The sequence below is a fragment of the Thunnus maccoyii genome, chromosome 13, assembly GCF_910596095.1.
Source record: "Thunnus maccoyii chromosome 13, fThuMac1.1, whole genome shotgun sequence".
NCBI classification, from domain to species: Eukaryota; Metazoa; Chordata; class Actinopteri; order Scombriformes; family Scombridae; genus Thunnus; species Thunnus maccoyii.
The window spans coordinates 27620175-27638659 of NC_056545.1; the positions used below are offsets into that span (position 1 = coordinate 27620175).

At 40.9% G+C, this 18485-nt stretch overlaps 3 protein-coding genes across 4 annotated transcripts; 1 reads left to right on the forward strand and 2 right to left on the reverse strand.

Annotated features, from left to right (window-relative positions):
* Positions 1-2372: 2372 nt before the first annotated feature.
* On the reverse strand, positions 2373-6504 carry LOC121909813 (52 kDa repressor of the inhibitor of the protein kinase-like). 2 transcript variants are annotated; one of them, XM_042430538.1, is made up of 6 exons: positions 5832-6062; positions 5690-5760; positions 5471-5588; positions 5023-5112; positions 4894-4930; positions 2373-4769 (listed from the first exon to the last, which is right to left on the reverse strand). In XM_042430538.1, the coding sequence occupies exons 1-6, from the start codon at positions 5913-5915 to the stop codon at positions 2953-2955; spliced, it is 2217 nt and encodes a 738-aa protein (XP_042286472.1). In that variant the 5' UTR covers positions 5916-6062; the 3' UTR covers positions 2373-2952. The 2 variants fall into 2 exon arrangements, with proteins under 2 accessions (XP_042286472.1, XP_042286473.1); XM_042430539.1 differs by lacking the exons at positions 5690-5760; positions 5832-6062 and adding an exon at positions 6301-6504.
* A 648-nt stretch (positions 6505-7152) lies between these two features.
* On the forward strand, positions 7153-10471 carry si:ch211-266i6.3 (cytoskeleton-associated protein 2). Its single transcript, XM_042430544.1, has 7 exons — positions 7153-7475; positions 7965-8047; positions 8160-8986; positions 9075-9423; positions 9517-9577; positions 9768-10059; positions 10182-10471. The coding sequence occupies exons 2-7, from the start codon at positions 8003-8005 to the stop codon at positions 10444-10446; spliced, it is 1839 nt and encodes a 612-aa protein (XP_042286478.1). The 5' UTR covers positions 7153-7475; positions 7965-8002; the 3' UTR covers positions 10447-10471.
* Positions 10472-11083: 612 nt separating this feature from the next.
* On the reverse strand, positions 11084-18480 carry stt3a (STT3 oligosaccharyltransferase complex catalytic subunit A). The gene is made up of 18 exons (XM_042430540.1): positions 18400-18480; positions 17528-17649; positions 17364-17424; positions 17147-17268; positions 16794-16939; positions 16531-16621; positions 16338-16444; positions 16067-16231; positions 15547-15727; positions 14559-14714; positions 14347-14438; positions 14062-14217; positions 13303-13491; positions 13021-13137; positions 12830-12932; positions 12190-12378; positions 11769-11884; positions 11084-11479 (listed from the first exon to the last, which is right to left on the reverse strand). The coding sequence occupies exons 2-18, from the start codon at positions 17613-17615 to the stop codon at positions 11441-11443; spliced, it is 2118 nt and encodes a 705-aa protein (XP_042286474.1). The 5' UTR covers positions 17616-17649; positions 18400-18480; the 3' UTR covers positions 11084-11440.
* Positions 18481-18485: the final 5 nt, after the last annotated feature.

The window sequence follows — 18485 nt, forward strand, 5'->3', positions numbered from 1 at the left end:
GGTCCTGCCTCACTGCTCTTGTCTTGAGGAGGGGCCCTGTGTCACCCTGGTTTCAAAAAAAGAAAACCTATCATTTGTTTGTTTTCCCACTAGCACATGAGCATCCAAGCTGTGTGCCTCCTCCTCCCTCTCTCTCCCTGTTCTGTCCTCTTTGTCCACTCTTTCCACTCAGGCTTCTCTGTACTGGTCCATCGGCTGCTCTCATTTCCTTGGCTGTCGGTGCCATTTGGGTCTTCATCCTTCAGGAGATTCAGCCTGCCCTCTCTTCCTTCTGTGTATGTGAATGGTGTGACATGAGTTTCCCAGCTGTGTGTGTGTGTAGTCTGTCCTCTTTCCAGGTCTGCATGGTGAGAGAAGGTTTTGTAGTTCACGTCCTATCTGTTTGGCGGCACCATCCTCTTGATCAGATTTTTCATATATGTTATCAATTTATCTATAATTCTATCATCCTGTTTTTCCATACTGTCATTTTGCTATCTTGGTCTATTCTGTACACACAATATCTATTGCATCTATCCTGAAAGAGGGATCCCTCCTGCTCCTGAGGGTTCTCTACATGTTTGAAAAATCAGAATGTAAACATCTTGATGCACTGAGGAAATACAGTACTACAAACAGAAGTACAATAAGCACAAATATCAAATAAGAGGGTCTATGATGAATGTATTTATTTATTTGAATGCAGCTTTGTCTAGGATAGTCCCTGAAACACCAATGAAAGTTTGTTGGAAAGGTATGACTGTGCTGAATCAAAGCAATATATTATATGTAACTGTAGCAGGTATCCTACTAGGCTATATCTGGATCGAGGGTCTAAGGAGACAGGATGTTGTATACTGTACAGAATGTAAAGCCTCGTGCTACATGCTCTATCTTACTAAATTCATGTGTTAATGAAATACATGATAATAAAAGCATGAGAAACTTGCTGTTTAACGAATGAGCTTCAAATATAATTATATATATTATATAAATAAATATATAAATATAATAATTTCTATTCATTGACTAATATATTGATGGATGGTAGCCTGGCAAATAGTTAAGAATCTTCATTAGTACTAATTGCTGATATTATAACTGGAATTTCACAGGCAATAAACATGAATTTCTGATAAATATTTAAAGTTAATACATATAAATTTAGGCTCTGACAGCTCAGATAACATCTTTTCGGGCTGCCAAACGTCCTTTTCAGCAGGCAGCACTGCTCTTGTTTTGACTTCATACTCTCTTGGATTTGCAGCTTCCTCTTCTTCACAGTTTTTAAAGCAGATTCGGTTCATTTCATTCTCACTGATGCCCTCTATAGACCTTGGACGCACATCCTACCAGTCCTTTAGTAAACCATTTAAATCTCTCATCCTGTATTTCCACTTTAGTCCCAAATTCCCCCCCCACTCCCCCCCCTTTTTTTTGTCAATTTCAAATTAATCCATCAATCTTCATTACATGCTGTGCTCACAATCGGTCATCCATTAAATTACAGATGATAAAAATGGTAATTACTATAGTGAGCAACTAGTGTGCAGTTAAAGATGTCTGTTTAATATACACATTTCTGATAATGAAAGCACACTTGCTGTTAACACTCTATTTGTTCCTGTCAGTGTTGTTAGGATTTGAAATGTTTTTTGTAAATATGTAACTAAGTTTGCCTTTCATTCATTAAATGACAAGTGAAAAACAAAGAGAACATTGGCTGAAGCAATATTGCTTAATTGTTATTGCTTTGACAAGACACTTTGACTTGTCATACACTTGGCATTAATCACAGCTTTTGGGACAGCAGCAAGAAACCATTTAACTCAGAATATGACTTCATGGTGAAGGAGACATGGCTGGAAGGGTGTGGAACAGTGCAGGCAGGCTAAATTGTTTGACTCTTCAATCATATCAGATTTCATTAACACCAAACACTATAGTAGAAATTTGAGTCTCAGGGTAGACGCTGACTCAGCTGTTTGTTCTCAAGCATACACTGCACTGTCAGTCATAATACCCCAAGTGCAAGATGGATAGTGATGCAGTAGATACTGGCACAGAGCAGCTAAGAATTATGGGCCTTATGCACACAGCAGAAGACTTAGAAGCATCACACTACCTCCAACCAATATGTACTGGAAAAAAACTCCATTAGAACCCAACACTTGAGTGATTAATTGTCAGGACACATCCCTAATACAAATATTTTAGGCGCTGCCCTGGTTGTTCTCATCCATCTTGCACCAGTGGTCCCTGTTCTGTCTTGAAAATAAATTTCTGTTTTAGTCTGAACAGAAGGAAAACAAAATGTTCCTGCTTATTTGTGTCTCAAAAAACAGGGTTAAGAAAACAAAATATACATAAATTGAGAATAAGGACCAGAAAGGTTATCAAACCAAAGAGTCTACATCTTTATTTACATTTTCAGAGAAGGATTTATAGCTAGTCCCCCTTACCCAATTATTAAAGGTCAGCAAATTCTTGAGTGACACAGCAAAAAACACTTGCTTACAAGAGTATTAACTCCAATGTCTAAAACATCAACAATTTGCAACTGATTTGAACGATGGAGTCAAAGAAAGGTGATGGGGGAGCTGGAATTTTTAGATTTTTATGTTGTAAATTTACAGGGTGTTTTACAGGGAGTTTCAAAAGCTGGCTCACAAAATAGCATGAAAACAGCATAAAAAACAAAAAATAAAAGCAAAAACTCAAAAATGTCTGATACTCAATACATGACACTGCAGCCCAGATTCTCTTTCATCTACATTCTACATTTTAATTAAAAAAACAAAACAAAAAACAACTAAATGGCCCACGAAAGACGCTACTTCAGTATGAGGATTATAAAGTGAAAAACAAGAACAACAAAAAAGATGCTTATTTCATCAAGATAACACAATTTGCAAATGTCCTATTAACAAAGCTGCGGATCACCTGCCTGGAGGTTTAACTACCACATCATAACTAAGACACCTCCTCTGTGTCAGGGTATGTCTTCATGTAGACTTCAACCATTGTATCCAGATCACACTCAACATCATAGTTCATGTTCAAAAGAGCGAGACTTTTTGATTTGAACTTGTCAGGTGTGTTCTCCATGTACATCCTGAAGCGCTTATATGCATCATCACAGCTATCCTCCAGAGCCAAGGTAGGCAGGATGCCGATCAGTCTCAGGACTGCAAGCATGTTTGGGAAGAACTTCACGTCGGCTAGCTGCAGCGTTTCATGGAGACTAGAAGGAAAAGTCTCACCTTTGCCCTTTTTGCTCCATTTGACCCACCAACAATGCAGCTCAGCGGACAGGGTTCCAGCATTGGGGATGTCATCTTTAAACAATTGCACGTTTTCTTCATCGGGTTCGGTGGACTTGTGCTGCTCTATGACTGCAGGCACTAGTGACAGACATCTCAGAGCCTTCAGGTGGTTCTCACAGAAGAGTTCATTCACTTCTTTGATGACATGGTTCACAACAGGAACAGACAAGTGCTCCTTGTAGTAACTCTCTGGCTGAATGGTTCCCGGTTCTGACTGATGCTTTCTCAAGAATGATCGAGGAACTGTGACTGGGATGTCCAGCGCAGCAGCAAGGTTACTGGCTTCATCGTTCCAGAACTCATGATACACGTCGATGTTGTCGGACACTTCCTTCAGGGAGTGCAATACAGCTTTTAAGCTGTGTGCAGCAAAATGCACGTCTGTTGCTTTCCCTTGCATGTTCTTCCCAAATGCCCTTGTAAGTGTCATAGTGTTTTTCAGGACAACAAGCGCCATGATGAACTCAAAATCAGCCAGCGCTTTTGAAATCTCTAAGGCGTCGTGTGTGACTTGATCGTTCCACCTCAAGTCCTCGTTGTCATGTACGCTGTCCACACAGAGTAGCAATGCCTCTAGGATTTCCACAGCCACCTCAAACGCGTCATGACGTCTGGTCCAGCTGGTACGACAGATCTCCTTCAGTTCATTGGCTTTCTCCTCTTTCTCTGGGTAGAAAATCGAAATTGCGTGCTCCAACTCCAAATACAGTGAAGGGGTCTGACTGAAGAATGACTCAATCTTCTTAAGGGTACACATGACAAGCTGAACCCCTGACAAAGCCATACCACCGGCCAGCGACATGTTCAAGGTATGAGTGGATCTTAGCGTAAGCACTGCCATTGGATACCTCTCCATCAGTTTGGCGGCAAATGTTTTTATTTTACTAAAATGTGCCCCAGAGCAGGAGTGGGCTTGACCTCTACACTGTTCCATATTTAAGCCCCATTTGTCTGTCATTTCAGAGAGCAGTTTCTCTGCCAGGGCATCTCCATCTCCTTCAAACGACAAGAATCCAACAAACCTCTCCCGCTGGCAGTTTGACTGGTCCACAAAACGGAGAAAGACTGGGAGGTACCATTCTCCTGAGATCTTCACCAAATCATCAGTAATTAATGAGAAAAAGACGTTTTGTTTAACTTCCTCCATCAGCTTTCCGCGGATGCATTTCTCGCACACCTCAATCAATTGACTCAGCTGAGCTGATGAGCAGCACTCCTTATTTGCATCGTGCCTCGTCTTTAGGACTTCATCTCCACAACTCATGCGATATTCTAACAATGCCTGAAAGTTGCTTGACCCAAGGCTGTCCTGTTTATTATCACCAGGCCCTGTCGGAGGAATGCCTTGGTCTGCCAACAGTACAAGAACTTCAAATAATGACTTGAGATACTCTTTGTATTTCTCTTCCTCCGGGATTGTCTGGACATCTTCTTTATTTGTCTCTGCTTGAGACTTTTTGATTTCTACAGGGAAAACAGAAATGATTGAAAGCCAAATCAATCATTAATCTTGTGACAAATGTGGGTGTGAGATTCATTTGCTGCAAAAACAAGTGATAAACGTGTGTGTGCTGATATTTCTACTTACTTTTTCTCCCCTTACTCTCCTTTTCATCATCTTTGGTCTACAATATAAAAAGGAAAAATTAAAATTTGGATTACATAGAATGACAAATTATCCTTATCATTTAAAGTAATTAAGATTTAATTCACCCACCGTCTCTTTACTGCGTTTGACCTGTCCATTTTGAGGTTGGCTTGGTGCATCAAAGATAGTTGGAATGGCATCATCCTTCAAGACTGTACTCTGAAAACAAAGTCAAGTCAAAACTGTTTATTGTACAGAACATATGGTGACTGAATCAATAATTACTTCAGTTTAACTTGAATACTCAAATATTCATAAAAAGCATACTATACTGTACTTTATATAATGTTACGTGACATAGGCTAATTTATGAAGCTGGTGTAGCCCCTTTTCACATTTTAAACTGATTAAAACATAATTATGAATATTATATTCCATTTTTGCTAAGTCTGCTCCACTAGATGCCACTGAACTCTACACACTGCAACTTTAAAGACTGGAAATGACATGGGGGAATGTCACACTGTCCTCTGTGGTTTGGTTCTAAGACCATGTGCAGCTTGAAGAAATAACTTACACTATCAGTGGAAGATGTTACAAAATGTTTCCCACAAAGTCTGTAGTATCTGTACAACTGGTTTGGTGATTTGTCGATGAGATCTTGCCGCTGGCATTTTTCAACCCACTTCTTGCACCTGTAGGGAGATATCAAACCAACATGTGAAAAAAGTTGAAAGTCAACAGAAATTTGGGTTTGGAGGTTATATTATGGTTACAGTCAATTCAACAAACTCACAAATGTTTTCTTTTTCTTGAGATGTTATGAATATGCAAGGTATGATATATAAGCCAGCCAGTGAAAACCGTCTACAATAAAAAAAGGGGTTAAAATTGTGAATAATCCTTTTAAGGTTATGAACTTTTCAGGAATAAAATACCGGGGCCGCAACATCCGCTGCAAGAGTCAGAACTAACGTTAGACGTTTACTGTCTGCCACCCAACAAGCTGCATTTTTAAACATCAGCTTTGCCAAAGCATTTTAACAACACGTACAAGGTCTCATGACGTGCGAGGCGTGTTTACTGTCAGCGGAAAGCAGGTGCACGTAATCCTGTCAAACGTCTGAATTGAGTTCCAGCGTTACAAAGAAAACAGCTCTAACCTTACATGTTCAATAAAGGAGGTACAACCGGGCGAATTATGACGTTAGCCCTTAAATACTGCTTAAACGAAGCTTTGACATTTCAACCGTAATTAGCCGGTTTTGCAGGCAAAAATTGTTATGATGTCACCTTGGGTTCAGCAACATCAACAAAATTATTAAAAGAACTCTTCTTTCTGAGTAGGTTAGCTGTGGAGCTTCCTGTTTGCTTTAGCATCGCTGTTAGCATTAGTTAGTTGGTTACCTTTCTGGATCATGAGGGAACCTGAAGAGTGGCTGAGGGTCGGACTTGCCACTAGTGCAGTTCAGCACAGCGCATTGAGTCTGCATTATAAGTTTATTATAAAGCAGGTAACTAAAGCGAGTTGCTTTTCGAGGATACCTAACTGCAGTACCAACGCTAGCTGTCAATTGACACGGAACATCGAGACGACTTCCGATTGTCGCTTTCAGAATAACATATTGTGTTTTGGCAACGTGTAATAATAACGTGCTTTTTAACAATACATCCGAAGAGTTTTACATTTTATTAGATGTAAGTACTTTTCCAAATTCCCCTATACCAACTAGAATACATTAGGTTGTTAAATCATAAATGTAAACCGCAAATGTTTACTCTGCTTACCAGACAGTTCGAGAGGATCCCTGCTGATGTTTTTGATCTTTAACTTTATAGCTTTATATCTCCAAATGGCCACAGTCTCGACACACAAACCATCTCCCGCCTTCACGATTGTAGTTTGGATTTTATTTTGAAGGCAATTCCGCTTGAAGTTTGGCGCGCTTAGTTTGTTTCCCATAATTCATAGCAGTCTTTTCAAACGGTTGAAAACAAAAACAACATGCTACGACATGTCTTTGCAAAATTCAACTTTATGATGAAACAAACACAGTCGTTGATTACTATAAGCCTATTTATTAAAACGTCAGCATTTGCACTCATACACTTGGACACATGACCTCTCTTTACTATTGTAAAGAGAGATCCTGTGTACATCGTAGTAACGTGATGCTATTGTAATGACATTAGATAACATCACTCTGACCATTACAAGCGACCAGCGCATGCCCTGCAATGGGCGTGTGGCAGTTTGGATGGACCGGTATAAGTGGAATCCTATTTTCTTTCAAAATCATTCAAACGTCAACTGATGAAAACATGAGGGCTGGACATGGGTGATGGATGAATGAAGCTAGTATTCTTCAATTCTCGTTCTTAGGTTTGAGTCTATTGGTTAATATTGTTCTCTCGCGATACTAATGTAACCAATTGCAGCGCAGCGGCGCCACTTCAAATCGAAAGTTTTTTTCCGGCAGAGCCAGTACACCCATGAGCCAGTCAGGCGACCTGTTTTGAGTTGTGGTATTGCTGTTACGGGGGGATTTTCCTCGCATTTTATAACAAAGGAGCAGAGCAGGGTAAGTTACCATAGATTTTATTAACTTAATATAAATATATGTATGAGTACAGTCCGTGCACAAGAGCAGAATTACAGCTAACGTCTTGCTTAATGTTTGTGTTTTGCTTGTGTCAACGTGGGCGAACGATTCGCAGATCGCTGGAGTTTAGCGAACAATTTCTTTCATATTGATGAACATAACGTGCCTAAAGGTTGATGAAATCAGAGTCGCTGTCGTTGTATAACCCTAACTCTCGATGACATCTCCTCTAAACATAAAAATAGCACATATCAATATTCAATTACGTTACAGACACTCACCAGGCAAATCTCATTTTCACGAATTCACTAACGTTATAGCGTCATGTTACTTTAGGCGTAATAACTCGGCTTTACTCACAGAATATGCCAGGTATCCTAACATATTAGATAATGTCATGACCCTGTGTATGTGTATGTTATTTATTGCAACCGTGTTGGTGTATTTATTGCGTTGTTTACCTTTCAGAAATCTCCATTGATTTAACCGCTGATTGAAGCTTCACAATGGACAACGTCGCGGTTTCAAGGAGAAAACACACCAATAAGAAAGTAGGTTAACGTTAATGAGCATCATATGATAACTTGTCATGTTGTGAAAAGTTACATTCAGAGAAGTCCAAATGTATCCTGCCTAATGGTTGTATTGTTTTAATTGCATTAGGGAAACAAGGAGAATGCTCAGCCTGCACATGGAAGCAAGTCCGTCATTAGAAGAGAGTTTTCTAAAACAACATCCGCTGCTCTCCTCCAACTGAAAAGAAACGAAAAAGAGGAGTCTCTGGGGAAAAGCGGTCCTCTTAAAGCTACAGCCAAACAGGCAGACACAAGGTCAACGTCTGGTGATGTTCTGAAAAAGATCAAGTCTGTGCAGAGAGATGGGAAAATAGCTGCTGCTGGTGATACCAAACAACGACAAACGCATAGCCAGGCCTTCCTCACTGAACAGGCTGTGAAACACAGAAAAATAGCTGCAGAAGCTCCAAAGCCACCAGCTGTTGTGCCATCATCGAAATCTGCTCCCGGCGCGTACAAAGGCAAGATTGTCCAGTCAAAGATTGGATCCATTTGGAAGTCAAGTGCCAAAGCGGGTGGAGCAGATCCAAAAGCACCCAAACCAGAGAGCCAAAGAGTTGGAAATTTCACAAAAAACAGGTCCAAATCTGTTGCTGACCTGCATGGGCGTGGCACACTAAAACCTGCACCGACAAGGTCCAAGTCAGTGTCAGATGGACTTGCGCAGGTGTCCAAGCCCACCATCACCAGCCGTCCTCCTACTGCGTTCCGCTCCGCCCGCCCTCCTGCCAGAACCGTCCCAGCGACACTAACCAGTACCAGCTCCAGAAACACTACTGTGGCTCCCACCAAGAGAAGTGGGACTCAGAACTCAAAGCCAAATATTTCAGTGACAGACAAGAAGGTCAACAAGCCTCCTGTCACAAGCACCCTCAGCCAATACAGATTTACTATGGAGACTGCCGAGGAAAGAAGGTAACATTGTTTTTTACACACTTGATGTTTTTCTTGGTGTTACTGTACATCAGACATGTTCAAAAATGTTGTTGTGTTCCCCCTACAGAGCGAAACTGGCAGATTGGCTGGCCTCCAAGGGCAAGACTTTTAAGAGACCAGCCATGACAGCAGCAGCACCACCACCCAAAACCAAAGCACCGGTACCTGCAAAACCCAAAGCAGATCTGAAACCCCAATCTCATGTTGAACCTCAGCCTGCTGCACAGTGTGACCCTGAACCTGAACCCAGTCTGGAAGCACAAAAGCCGGACTCTCCTGCTGCTCTCTGTGCAGATACCCAGGGAGCAGAACTAACAACACACAGCCAAACTCCAGTGATCATGAACACCACCCTGGACCTGCTGGAAATCTCAGATGTAGATCTGCCTGTTGACCCGCAGGACAGAGTTGATGATGTAAGGAAACTGTGTCTTGTGATGTTTTAGTTGGATTCAAAATATTACTGTTCACACTAACAAACTAAAATCTCTTGTTTTCATTTTTTACAGATTGTTGTGAACCTGTGTGATGCATTGGATGCCATGGAGACGCCCTCTAAATGCACTGATGGTAAGTTCATCCTATCTGCATACTATGATCTGTTTGGAGTAGAGTAAAATATTTTAAAATTAATATTCAATCTGCTGAGGTCACTGGCATTTCTGGTCTTAAAAAGAATAATAGTTGCAGTTGTTGTTGTTGCACTCTACACAGACGCTTCTATTTACATGAACACTTTTGTCATTTTTGTTTCCATAAGACGTTTCACAGGTGACAGATGAGTGCAGTAATGTTGAGATGGAGGACTGTAAGCTGAAGGATGAAGGTGAAAAGGTGGAGCTGAAGAATGAAATCCCTGAGGATGTCAGTGAGCAGCCGAAGGACGAGCAAGTGAGGGATGGAGCAGCAGAAAGTGCTGAACAGAAGGTCAAGACAGATGATGTTGAGGAAGTAGAGAGTGATGATGATGAAGACGTGATGGAGACCACGCCACAGATGGAGGATGCCTCAGTTGTAAAATACAGTGTTAAGACAACTCCATACTTGCAAAGGTGAGACCCTCTGCTTTCATTTGTGATACTAGCATCCTCCTTTTCCTCATGCTTTCAACTGTTTCATTATGAAGCCATGAATTAAACTGTGGCAAATTATTTTCACTATCCCTCGTGTTTAGTGTAAAGAAGACAATCGAAGACGAGGTCGGCACAAGCGGATCCAGGCGAAAGAGCAACATCAAAGATCTGAAGTTTCTGACTCCAGTGCGACGTTCCTGCCGCATCCAGCGCAAATCCTCCCGTCTGCCATCCATGCTGGTCGATCATGATCCCTGTGTGTCCTCACTGGCTGAACTGGTGAAGCTGGATGATGATCCCAACGCCTACATCTACAGAAAAAACCCTGCACTTCTGGAAGATCTGCCAGACCAGCCCAGGCAGTGAGGGGGACTCTAGATGGGCACCATTTTTTTTCTTTTTTTTTAAAAAAAGCAAAGAACTGTATGAATGTATGGGACTGGAACTAATGGACACTTTATACTGGTATTTTAAAATAGTTTAACTAATCTTAATGCATCTGTGCAAAGAATTCACGTTTTTTATATTGGGGGAGGGACATACAATTCCTGCCTAAGTATTCTTTTCTGTTCTGAATATATTATTGACTTTCCCTGTTGTTGACATGTATTGCTGAATGCACTACAATAAAAGGAAATATTATCTTACAGTTGTGCTTTGCTTTCCAATGTTGATAATGCAAAGTCCTGGAAAAAAAATGCATCTTTATTTTACAGCCTACACATGAACAAAGATTTGGTAAAGCTTTAGTGAAGATCCAGGAGCATCTTGTGAATCTCAAGCTCATTTCGTGAATCGAGCCAGTTTCCATCATCATGTCATACAGTAGCTGAACTAGGAGAGTGGGGAAGACCCACTAAAATCTAGTCTATCTTCACTGTAACAGGTAGAGAGTACAATTTCCCTCCCAAATGTAGGTTTACTAAGTGTTTTGTCTACATCAAATTCATACAGTTCCCTCATCAGTTTATTATGAGCATTTTGAGAGGAAGAAAAACACAAATCATTTTCTTATGTTTAATCCCACTTTAATTGACCACACTGTAAAAATCCAAAGCGCTCTTAAATGAACACTGCTTTCTTTTAGCCGCTTCATGGCGAATTACACTTCCTGACAGACTGGACGTTTTGACACCCGCTCCCTCTGATCCCAGATGAGACATTTCATTATAACAATTAAAAAAAAAAAAAAAAAAGAAAATCATCCACACACAAAAAAATCAAAATCTCTTTGATGCAAATTTCTTCCCCCAAACAAAAAGTATAAAAAAGTATTCTTTTCACAACTCATCCGCTGACCACAGGGGAACGTGTTCAGTGCTGTGCGCTAAATCTGTGTTTTCACTGCTGTCTGAAGGTTTTATGTCCTGGAAAGACCCCGGTTGTCCAGATCTTTCACCTAAAGGATGGAACACAAGACTTGTTTAGAAAGGTCTGTTAAAATGCAGCTGTTCACAACTCATAATGGATTTGAATATAGTAATTTTAATTTATAAATTAAATATAATTATTTAATTTATAAAACATGAAAACAGCAAAAAAAACCAAAAAAAACAACACAAGGTGATATCATGTCTTGTTTTGTCTACCTAAAGTTAAAAACCTAAAACTATTAATAGTTAATATTAAACTAAAAATAAAAGCCACCATTAAATACAGTTGGGTAAGAAGTTTTTTTTAAGTTTTACCTTATATATCCTAACCAGCCAGTGCTCTGTTGTGTAGGCCTCCTCCAACACATCCAGTTCGAAGTCTTTGTTCCCAATCTCAGCGTTCCTCACTCTGTCATAACCCGGTGGGCGCTCTGCAAAGATCATTGAAATCATTGAATTATACCATGGCTCTGGACAGTGGAGTTCATCACAGCATAGAGCAACTCATATCTACACAAGTCAACAACTGTGACGACTAGGAATCGTGATGTTCACGGTGCTGCTCCATGTTTTTTTTCCCCCTTTTAATAAAGTATACTTATGTCAAACTAGAGGCTTTGTCATCCTAAACTTCATTGTCCTTTCAAAAATGCTTGGATATAAGTCATTGTGATTTTAAGTTCAAACTAGGCCACACATGGTGACAAACAACAGACTCGACTGTAGAGTTACTCACTGGCCTCTGTGTAGACCTGGCCGAAGCGGTAGTAGCACATCTTGTACATGAGGCAGTTGAGCAGGACAGGAGAGCCCTCGCGATCCACTCTGAACTCCCCGGTGGGAGTGTAGTAGTCGTGCTCCTTGATGTGTTTTCCTGTGTCTGTGCTTCCCCCGATACGGACCATCCACAGAAACTTGTTGATGTCTGTGATGCAGAGAAATAGATCCATTAGAGACGTGGTGCTAAATATGCCTTCTAAGTAATATCTCAATCACTCATTATATATATTTCAATCAATCATTGTCCAATGACCATGCAATAATGCTTCTGTGAACTTTATGCCATGAATATGTCAAATATTTTCTGGTATAGCAGTTATTACAGCTGAGAGAGTATAGGCTGATTTTTTTTTGCACCTTCTCATAAAATTTAAAAGGAGTAATCAAATTGCACCTAAAAACAAATTCACTGCCCATTGGAGCACATCTGCATCACACCATCAAGTGAAAAAATGCCATTACATTTGAGGGAATTTGACTATTAAATCCAACTCTGTAAGACGTCTACCTGCAGGGGGAGGTTGTCTGTGCACCTGTATGTTTGAGTCAAGGCTCAGTGTTTTAAGTACTGTGCATCTCCTGATATTGGGACGTACCATCTGAGGAATAACCCGTCAGTCCTCCGAAGATGACCAGGACATAACTGACATCCAGCTCCCTCATGATCTCATACGCCCGCTCCTCTGTGGATGCCATGGCCTACAGAACAAACAGCAGCCCAGTCAGCACGACAACACTTAGAAACATGGTGACATTTTCACATTACCTTGAAGGTCACCTAGCTCACCTGTCCAACTCTGGAGATGTGCGTGTTGTTCCATGTGTTGTTGTCCACTAGAATGGTTCGGTTAGCCATGGCAGTTATCTGATAGCCGTAATCCCACCATGACATGACTTTAGCATCCTAGAAAAAAAAAACAAAAAAAAAAATACAACTCAAGTATCTGAATGGAATCCTTTTAACTAAATGGCTATATGACTGTGCAAAACTCACAGTTGAAGTTACTAGTTAGGAACTCTTTACTGATTTACTTCCGATGGATTCTTTGTATCTTTGAGTATGACTGACCTCTGGAGTGTTGTGGCGAAGCCAGTAGTAGGCCTCTCTGAAGTCATCGAAGATGATGCGGCTGCCATCGCCTCCACGGGCCGACAAGACAATAGAGGGAGAGGAGTAGGCTTCGCTGGTCACCCAGGTAGAGTGAAAGGTGTATGTGATGAGGAAGAAGGCCATGACCAGAATCATCCCACTGGCAACCTGGTAGATATGTACAACACGGGATATCATCAGGTTTTACAGTTCTGTCTGTGGGACCACCAATGTGCTTTTATTCTGACTACTAGGATTAAAAAAAAAAAAAAAAAAAAAAAAAAATCAGGAAAAATCTCTGGCCTGCTTCATTTAACAAGAATGTTAAAGGTCTCTGAAACAATATTTAGAGAATGAAAAGGCAGAAGCTTTGTGACAAGGTCTTTCAACACTCAGCATTTTTATTATTTGTGATCTAATTTTTTAAGGTCCTGAGTCATTGTTAACTATAAACTTTAACTTCTGACTTGCTGCTTTGACAAAGCGTTGTTGGCTTTCTCCTTATCATATATATAGCTTTAGAAGCTATACAAAAAAGAACAAAATTTCTGTCAATGCAGTGGTATCTTAATACTGTTAATCATCACGCCTCCTGCTGGTACTGGATCAGAATAAATAAGATTAACCCATTTAAATTTAAATATTTTTATGTCAAAACAGGTGCAGTCAAACTGTCAACACACTCTACACACCAGCTCTAACAGCTGTAACTCTGAACCAGTCTCTCAGACCTCCCACCTCATTTTTGATGGGGTAGGTGGAGTCTTGCTGCTTCTTGCTCTTCTTGTCTGGCCGGCTGACATCCAGATTCTTCATGTAAGTGGTTAACACCTGGGACACACCAATGCCTGACAGGATGCACATGACTGGGGCCAGCACCAACATCAGACGCACCTGAAGAGGCAACAAACAAGCTGTACTTTATCCCATGTGATGTATAGTAGGTGCTAATTCACTTTCCTAAATATATAAGTGGCTCTTAAGTTATGTAAATAAATCCACATGATCTTACGCAGGACGTACCATGACGGCTGAGAAGTACATGCTGGTGACTCCATACATGATGATGAAGATCCTGGCATCCGACAAGTTGTTGAAACAGTAGTAAAGACCAACTAGAAGGAAAGGACATAACCATCAGTCAAAACTCACCTGTGCTCGAAGCTTACAGTGAGCTGTGAGCTTCATTTGCATTAAAAGTGGAGTGATTGTACAGTATCAGAGTGTACACTTGCCTGGGAACATAAAGACCAGCAGCTGGAGGTCAAAGTAGTATGAGGACCAGGTGGTAGGCTGGTGCTCAGAGACAGAGGCGATGATGGGGATGTTGTTCTTGGCATAGGAGGGGTCCAGCAAGGAGTAGAAACGACCAGTCCATGGAGAGATCTTACCTAAGAGGAAGAAGGGAAATATACCTTAAGTCAGACATGATCCAAACCAAAAAGACCTTAAAATTCAGTTTCTCACAAAAGGAAAAGAGAAGCCTTTAAGAGAAGTTTTTTTCCATCCAATTAAGTCAACTAGTGCTGTCAATCTTCCTCTGTAAATACAATTTGAGTTTCATTCCTTATAATTTTAATATTTGAATTATATCCAATTTTTAAATGCTCAAATTTAGCCTATTATTAATAAAAATTACTACGTACCTATACACTGTATACACATGCTTATGCACTGCCAATGCCACTATCAGCATGTGGCTGTTATATGTTCTGTCCACTAAAGGGCATCCCAGCATTACCAATTAACAGGTGATAGCTTTCTTGCTAAGTAATATGAATAATATATAATACATAATACATAAAATATAAAATATTAAATAAGCTTTCATTGTACTGGATCATAGTAATTAAACTACATGCTAAACTGAAATATAAATAAATCCATGTCAGTATAAGCTTTTTTACATTAATATGTGAAGTGTTATTTGGGTCGGGATGCACTGTGCAAGTCTAAATGATAGTGTAAGTAGGAGCTCTGTGTCCAAACCCCAAACTGCAGCTGCAGCATTGATCACTCAGGCTCAAGTCTTTTACTGTGGGTCTGCTTTTTTAAAAGAAAATTTCTGTTTGTTGACAGAAATCCAAAAACTTTCCACATACACAGCGGTGATCTCTGTGGGTGAATTACTTGAATTATATTCAACTCCTGAAATTTGTTGCAACAGCCCTAAAGTCAACCTAAGCCAACATATTTACTGGTGTACTTGGTCAACCCCCTTACCTGTCAGCATGAGAACGGTGCCCACAGACAGCAGGATGAAGCCCACCAGGGAGATGACGCTCTTGAACAGCACCTCGAATTGCTGGGCATTGAGTTTGCTGCGCAGGTAGTCTACAAAGGCATGAATCTGGCACAAGCCGAACACACCGAAGGCTGCCATGTGCTCTGATGACTGCACCGGCTGGTAGAAGGGAGACAGGGACAGAACAGAGTGAACCCTATTTTCCCCCGTCATGTCGCCTTGATTATATTTTGACCTTCATCACAGTAAGTCTAAAATCACATGGCTTTGGATGAGAACAACTGGAAGCTGGCAAGTGATTTAAAAAAAAAAAGGCCAGGTTTATATTGTTGACATGAAGGTTTAGGTAATATTTTTTCTCTTTTTCTGGATTCTGAAAATGTCCTGTCAACTGAGGCATGACCCATGATGTAATGTCTAACTCATCACACTACTATCACATAAAATCTTGAACATCTAGAGTCTATGTGTGACTGATGTGACATAAGATCATCTTACCTGGAAACCAACAAATGAGATCTGCATGGAGAGGATGGTGCCCAGACAGTAGACTGTGCAGTAAGCAACGTAGATGCGGTGCGAGAATCGTCCTGTGAGCATCAGAACCAGGACGTGGAGGGGGATAAGGTTGATCAGGAACACGTAGCCACCCCAGGAGGAAACCTACGTACACACAAACAGCTTATCATGACCTCTGTAAACTCTGAATTCAGTCAGTAAAGCATGCATTTTTAGATCTCCTCTACACCTATTAGCATCATCTGCTCACCATGTAGAAGTAGGCCAGAGCGCACATGGAAGACCAGTACACTGAGCCTGTTTTGACAGCCTTGATCCACATGTAGTAGGTCAACAGCATACAGAAGATGGCAATACCTAAGAAGCACAGCACAGAGGAATTGGGTTAACAATCTTTGTGATGTTTACATTATATAATATTGCTATGCACATCAGGTGTATACCTTCATTATCATAGGAGCCAGCAACAGAACGAGAGATATAACCAGGCACCACTGCAATCATGGCTGCCGCCAAGAGCCCAGCACCTGCATCCTAAAGAGACAAGAGTCTGTTTAGTGGCATGAAGCATGAACTTGACTTCTAACGAAGAAGACTGCATTCAACAGAATACAGTCCTATACTGAGTGTGCATTTCAATAATACTATTATGTTTTATTGAGGATTTATAACAAACAATGTTTGTGCATCTAATTGTCTGTTATACCTTCAGTTCCTTGGTGAAGTGGTAGGTGACTATGGCAGTGAAGGAGGAGAATAAGGGAGCCAGGAAGACACAGACATTACGGATGTCAATGGTGATGTGGAAAAAATGTAGGACGTGGTACAGGACGGCAGAGGTGATCATCAATCCTGGTGACGGAGGAGAGGGAAAAAAAAAGGTGTTCAAGTCAGCTTTACATTGGCTATGCTGACTGTATACATGAGGTACACTGACATCTCTTATCTAAAATTCATATGAAGACGTGAACTGCTCTACTTACTGCTCCATACAAAATACAGTTTAGAAGCCTGTACTGTCTACTTTTATTTTTTCAAGTAATGTCTTCTGATTCCTACCTGGATAAATGGTGCCACCAATGATCCTCCCAAGAGGATACCATGCCCTATCATCAAACCAGTTGTGAAACTTGTAAAATCCTTCTTCTGCCAGGAAGCGGGTGGTACGGTAGTTGAAGTACCTGAGGGTGAGGTGAGGGTGAAAGTGAGACCTTACTTTAAGGAAAAAAAACAATTAACAACACTTGCAAATAACCACAACACAAGTAGCACTTACGGATCAAACTCATGGATGACGCTTTCAAACCTCAAGACGGAAAAGAGTCTGGTGGAGAATGCTGAGGAGGAGGAAAAGCACACAGAGCGATGTGTTTTTAATATTTGGGAGATAACACTTGTTGTTGCAAAGTAGATGTAATGCATAGGATGCAGAAGACTCACAGAGGACAGCAGCCATAGACAGAATGAGCAGCTTCAGCAGCGTGTCCTGCTTCTCATAGGACAAACGCAGGAAGCCCAGCTTGGTCATTTTGGCGAGGTTCAGGGACAGCTCACCGTACTACCTGATGGGAGGAGGACAATCACCGCAAAACTCACAAAGAGGTACAAACAGGACAGCTGTGGAGCAAAGCACAGCAGCGGCATCTTGTTCTAGTTATACTGTATGAATATAAGTTTAATTCTTAGAATAAACTCCTGCAAAGTGAGAAAATCTTTTCAGGTCTTCTGTTAGGAGTAAACTTCCATGTCCAGCCCAACCAGAGGAGGCCACGCACTAAGATGTGGCGTCAGGAAGCAGGAAGCACCCACTCTGGGAAACCTCTGCAGCGGTTTGGAAGATGCCTGTCCTATTCACATTTTGCATTGAGTATTTTGTACACAGAAAACAAACTATCACGCTCACCATAGCTCTAATTAATGCTAACTTTCAAAGCAGCACCAACAGAACGAGCCTGAACTGACAGTTAACCATCCAAGCTACAGCTAATATGTGTTAACCAGCTATCAACACGTATCCTGTGCACATTTACAATTAAAGCAACATATATAAAACAGCCTCTTATGGCTTCTCGGCATCAGGCCGGCTAGTATTGATGCTGCTTCCTTCCAGTTTTAGCCTAAAGTGTGTAATGTTAAGCAGCTAGCTAGCTAGGCTAACCTGCTCGGTTAGCAGCTATATAATGAACAGTCAGGCCTTATATAGAAAATACAAGCGACTCCTTCACATATCAAAGTAGCATAACAGCCTAAAATAAAAATGGGTGCTTTATCTGACATACGAGGTTTAATATTTAATGTTCAATAAGACTCACCCCTGCTCCGCTGCTGTAACTCATACACTTTCTACGTACAACCTTCACTGTGAACTAATCCCGCCCCAACCACGCCATGGTACACG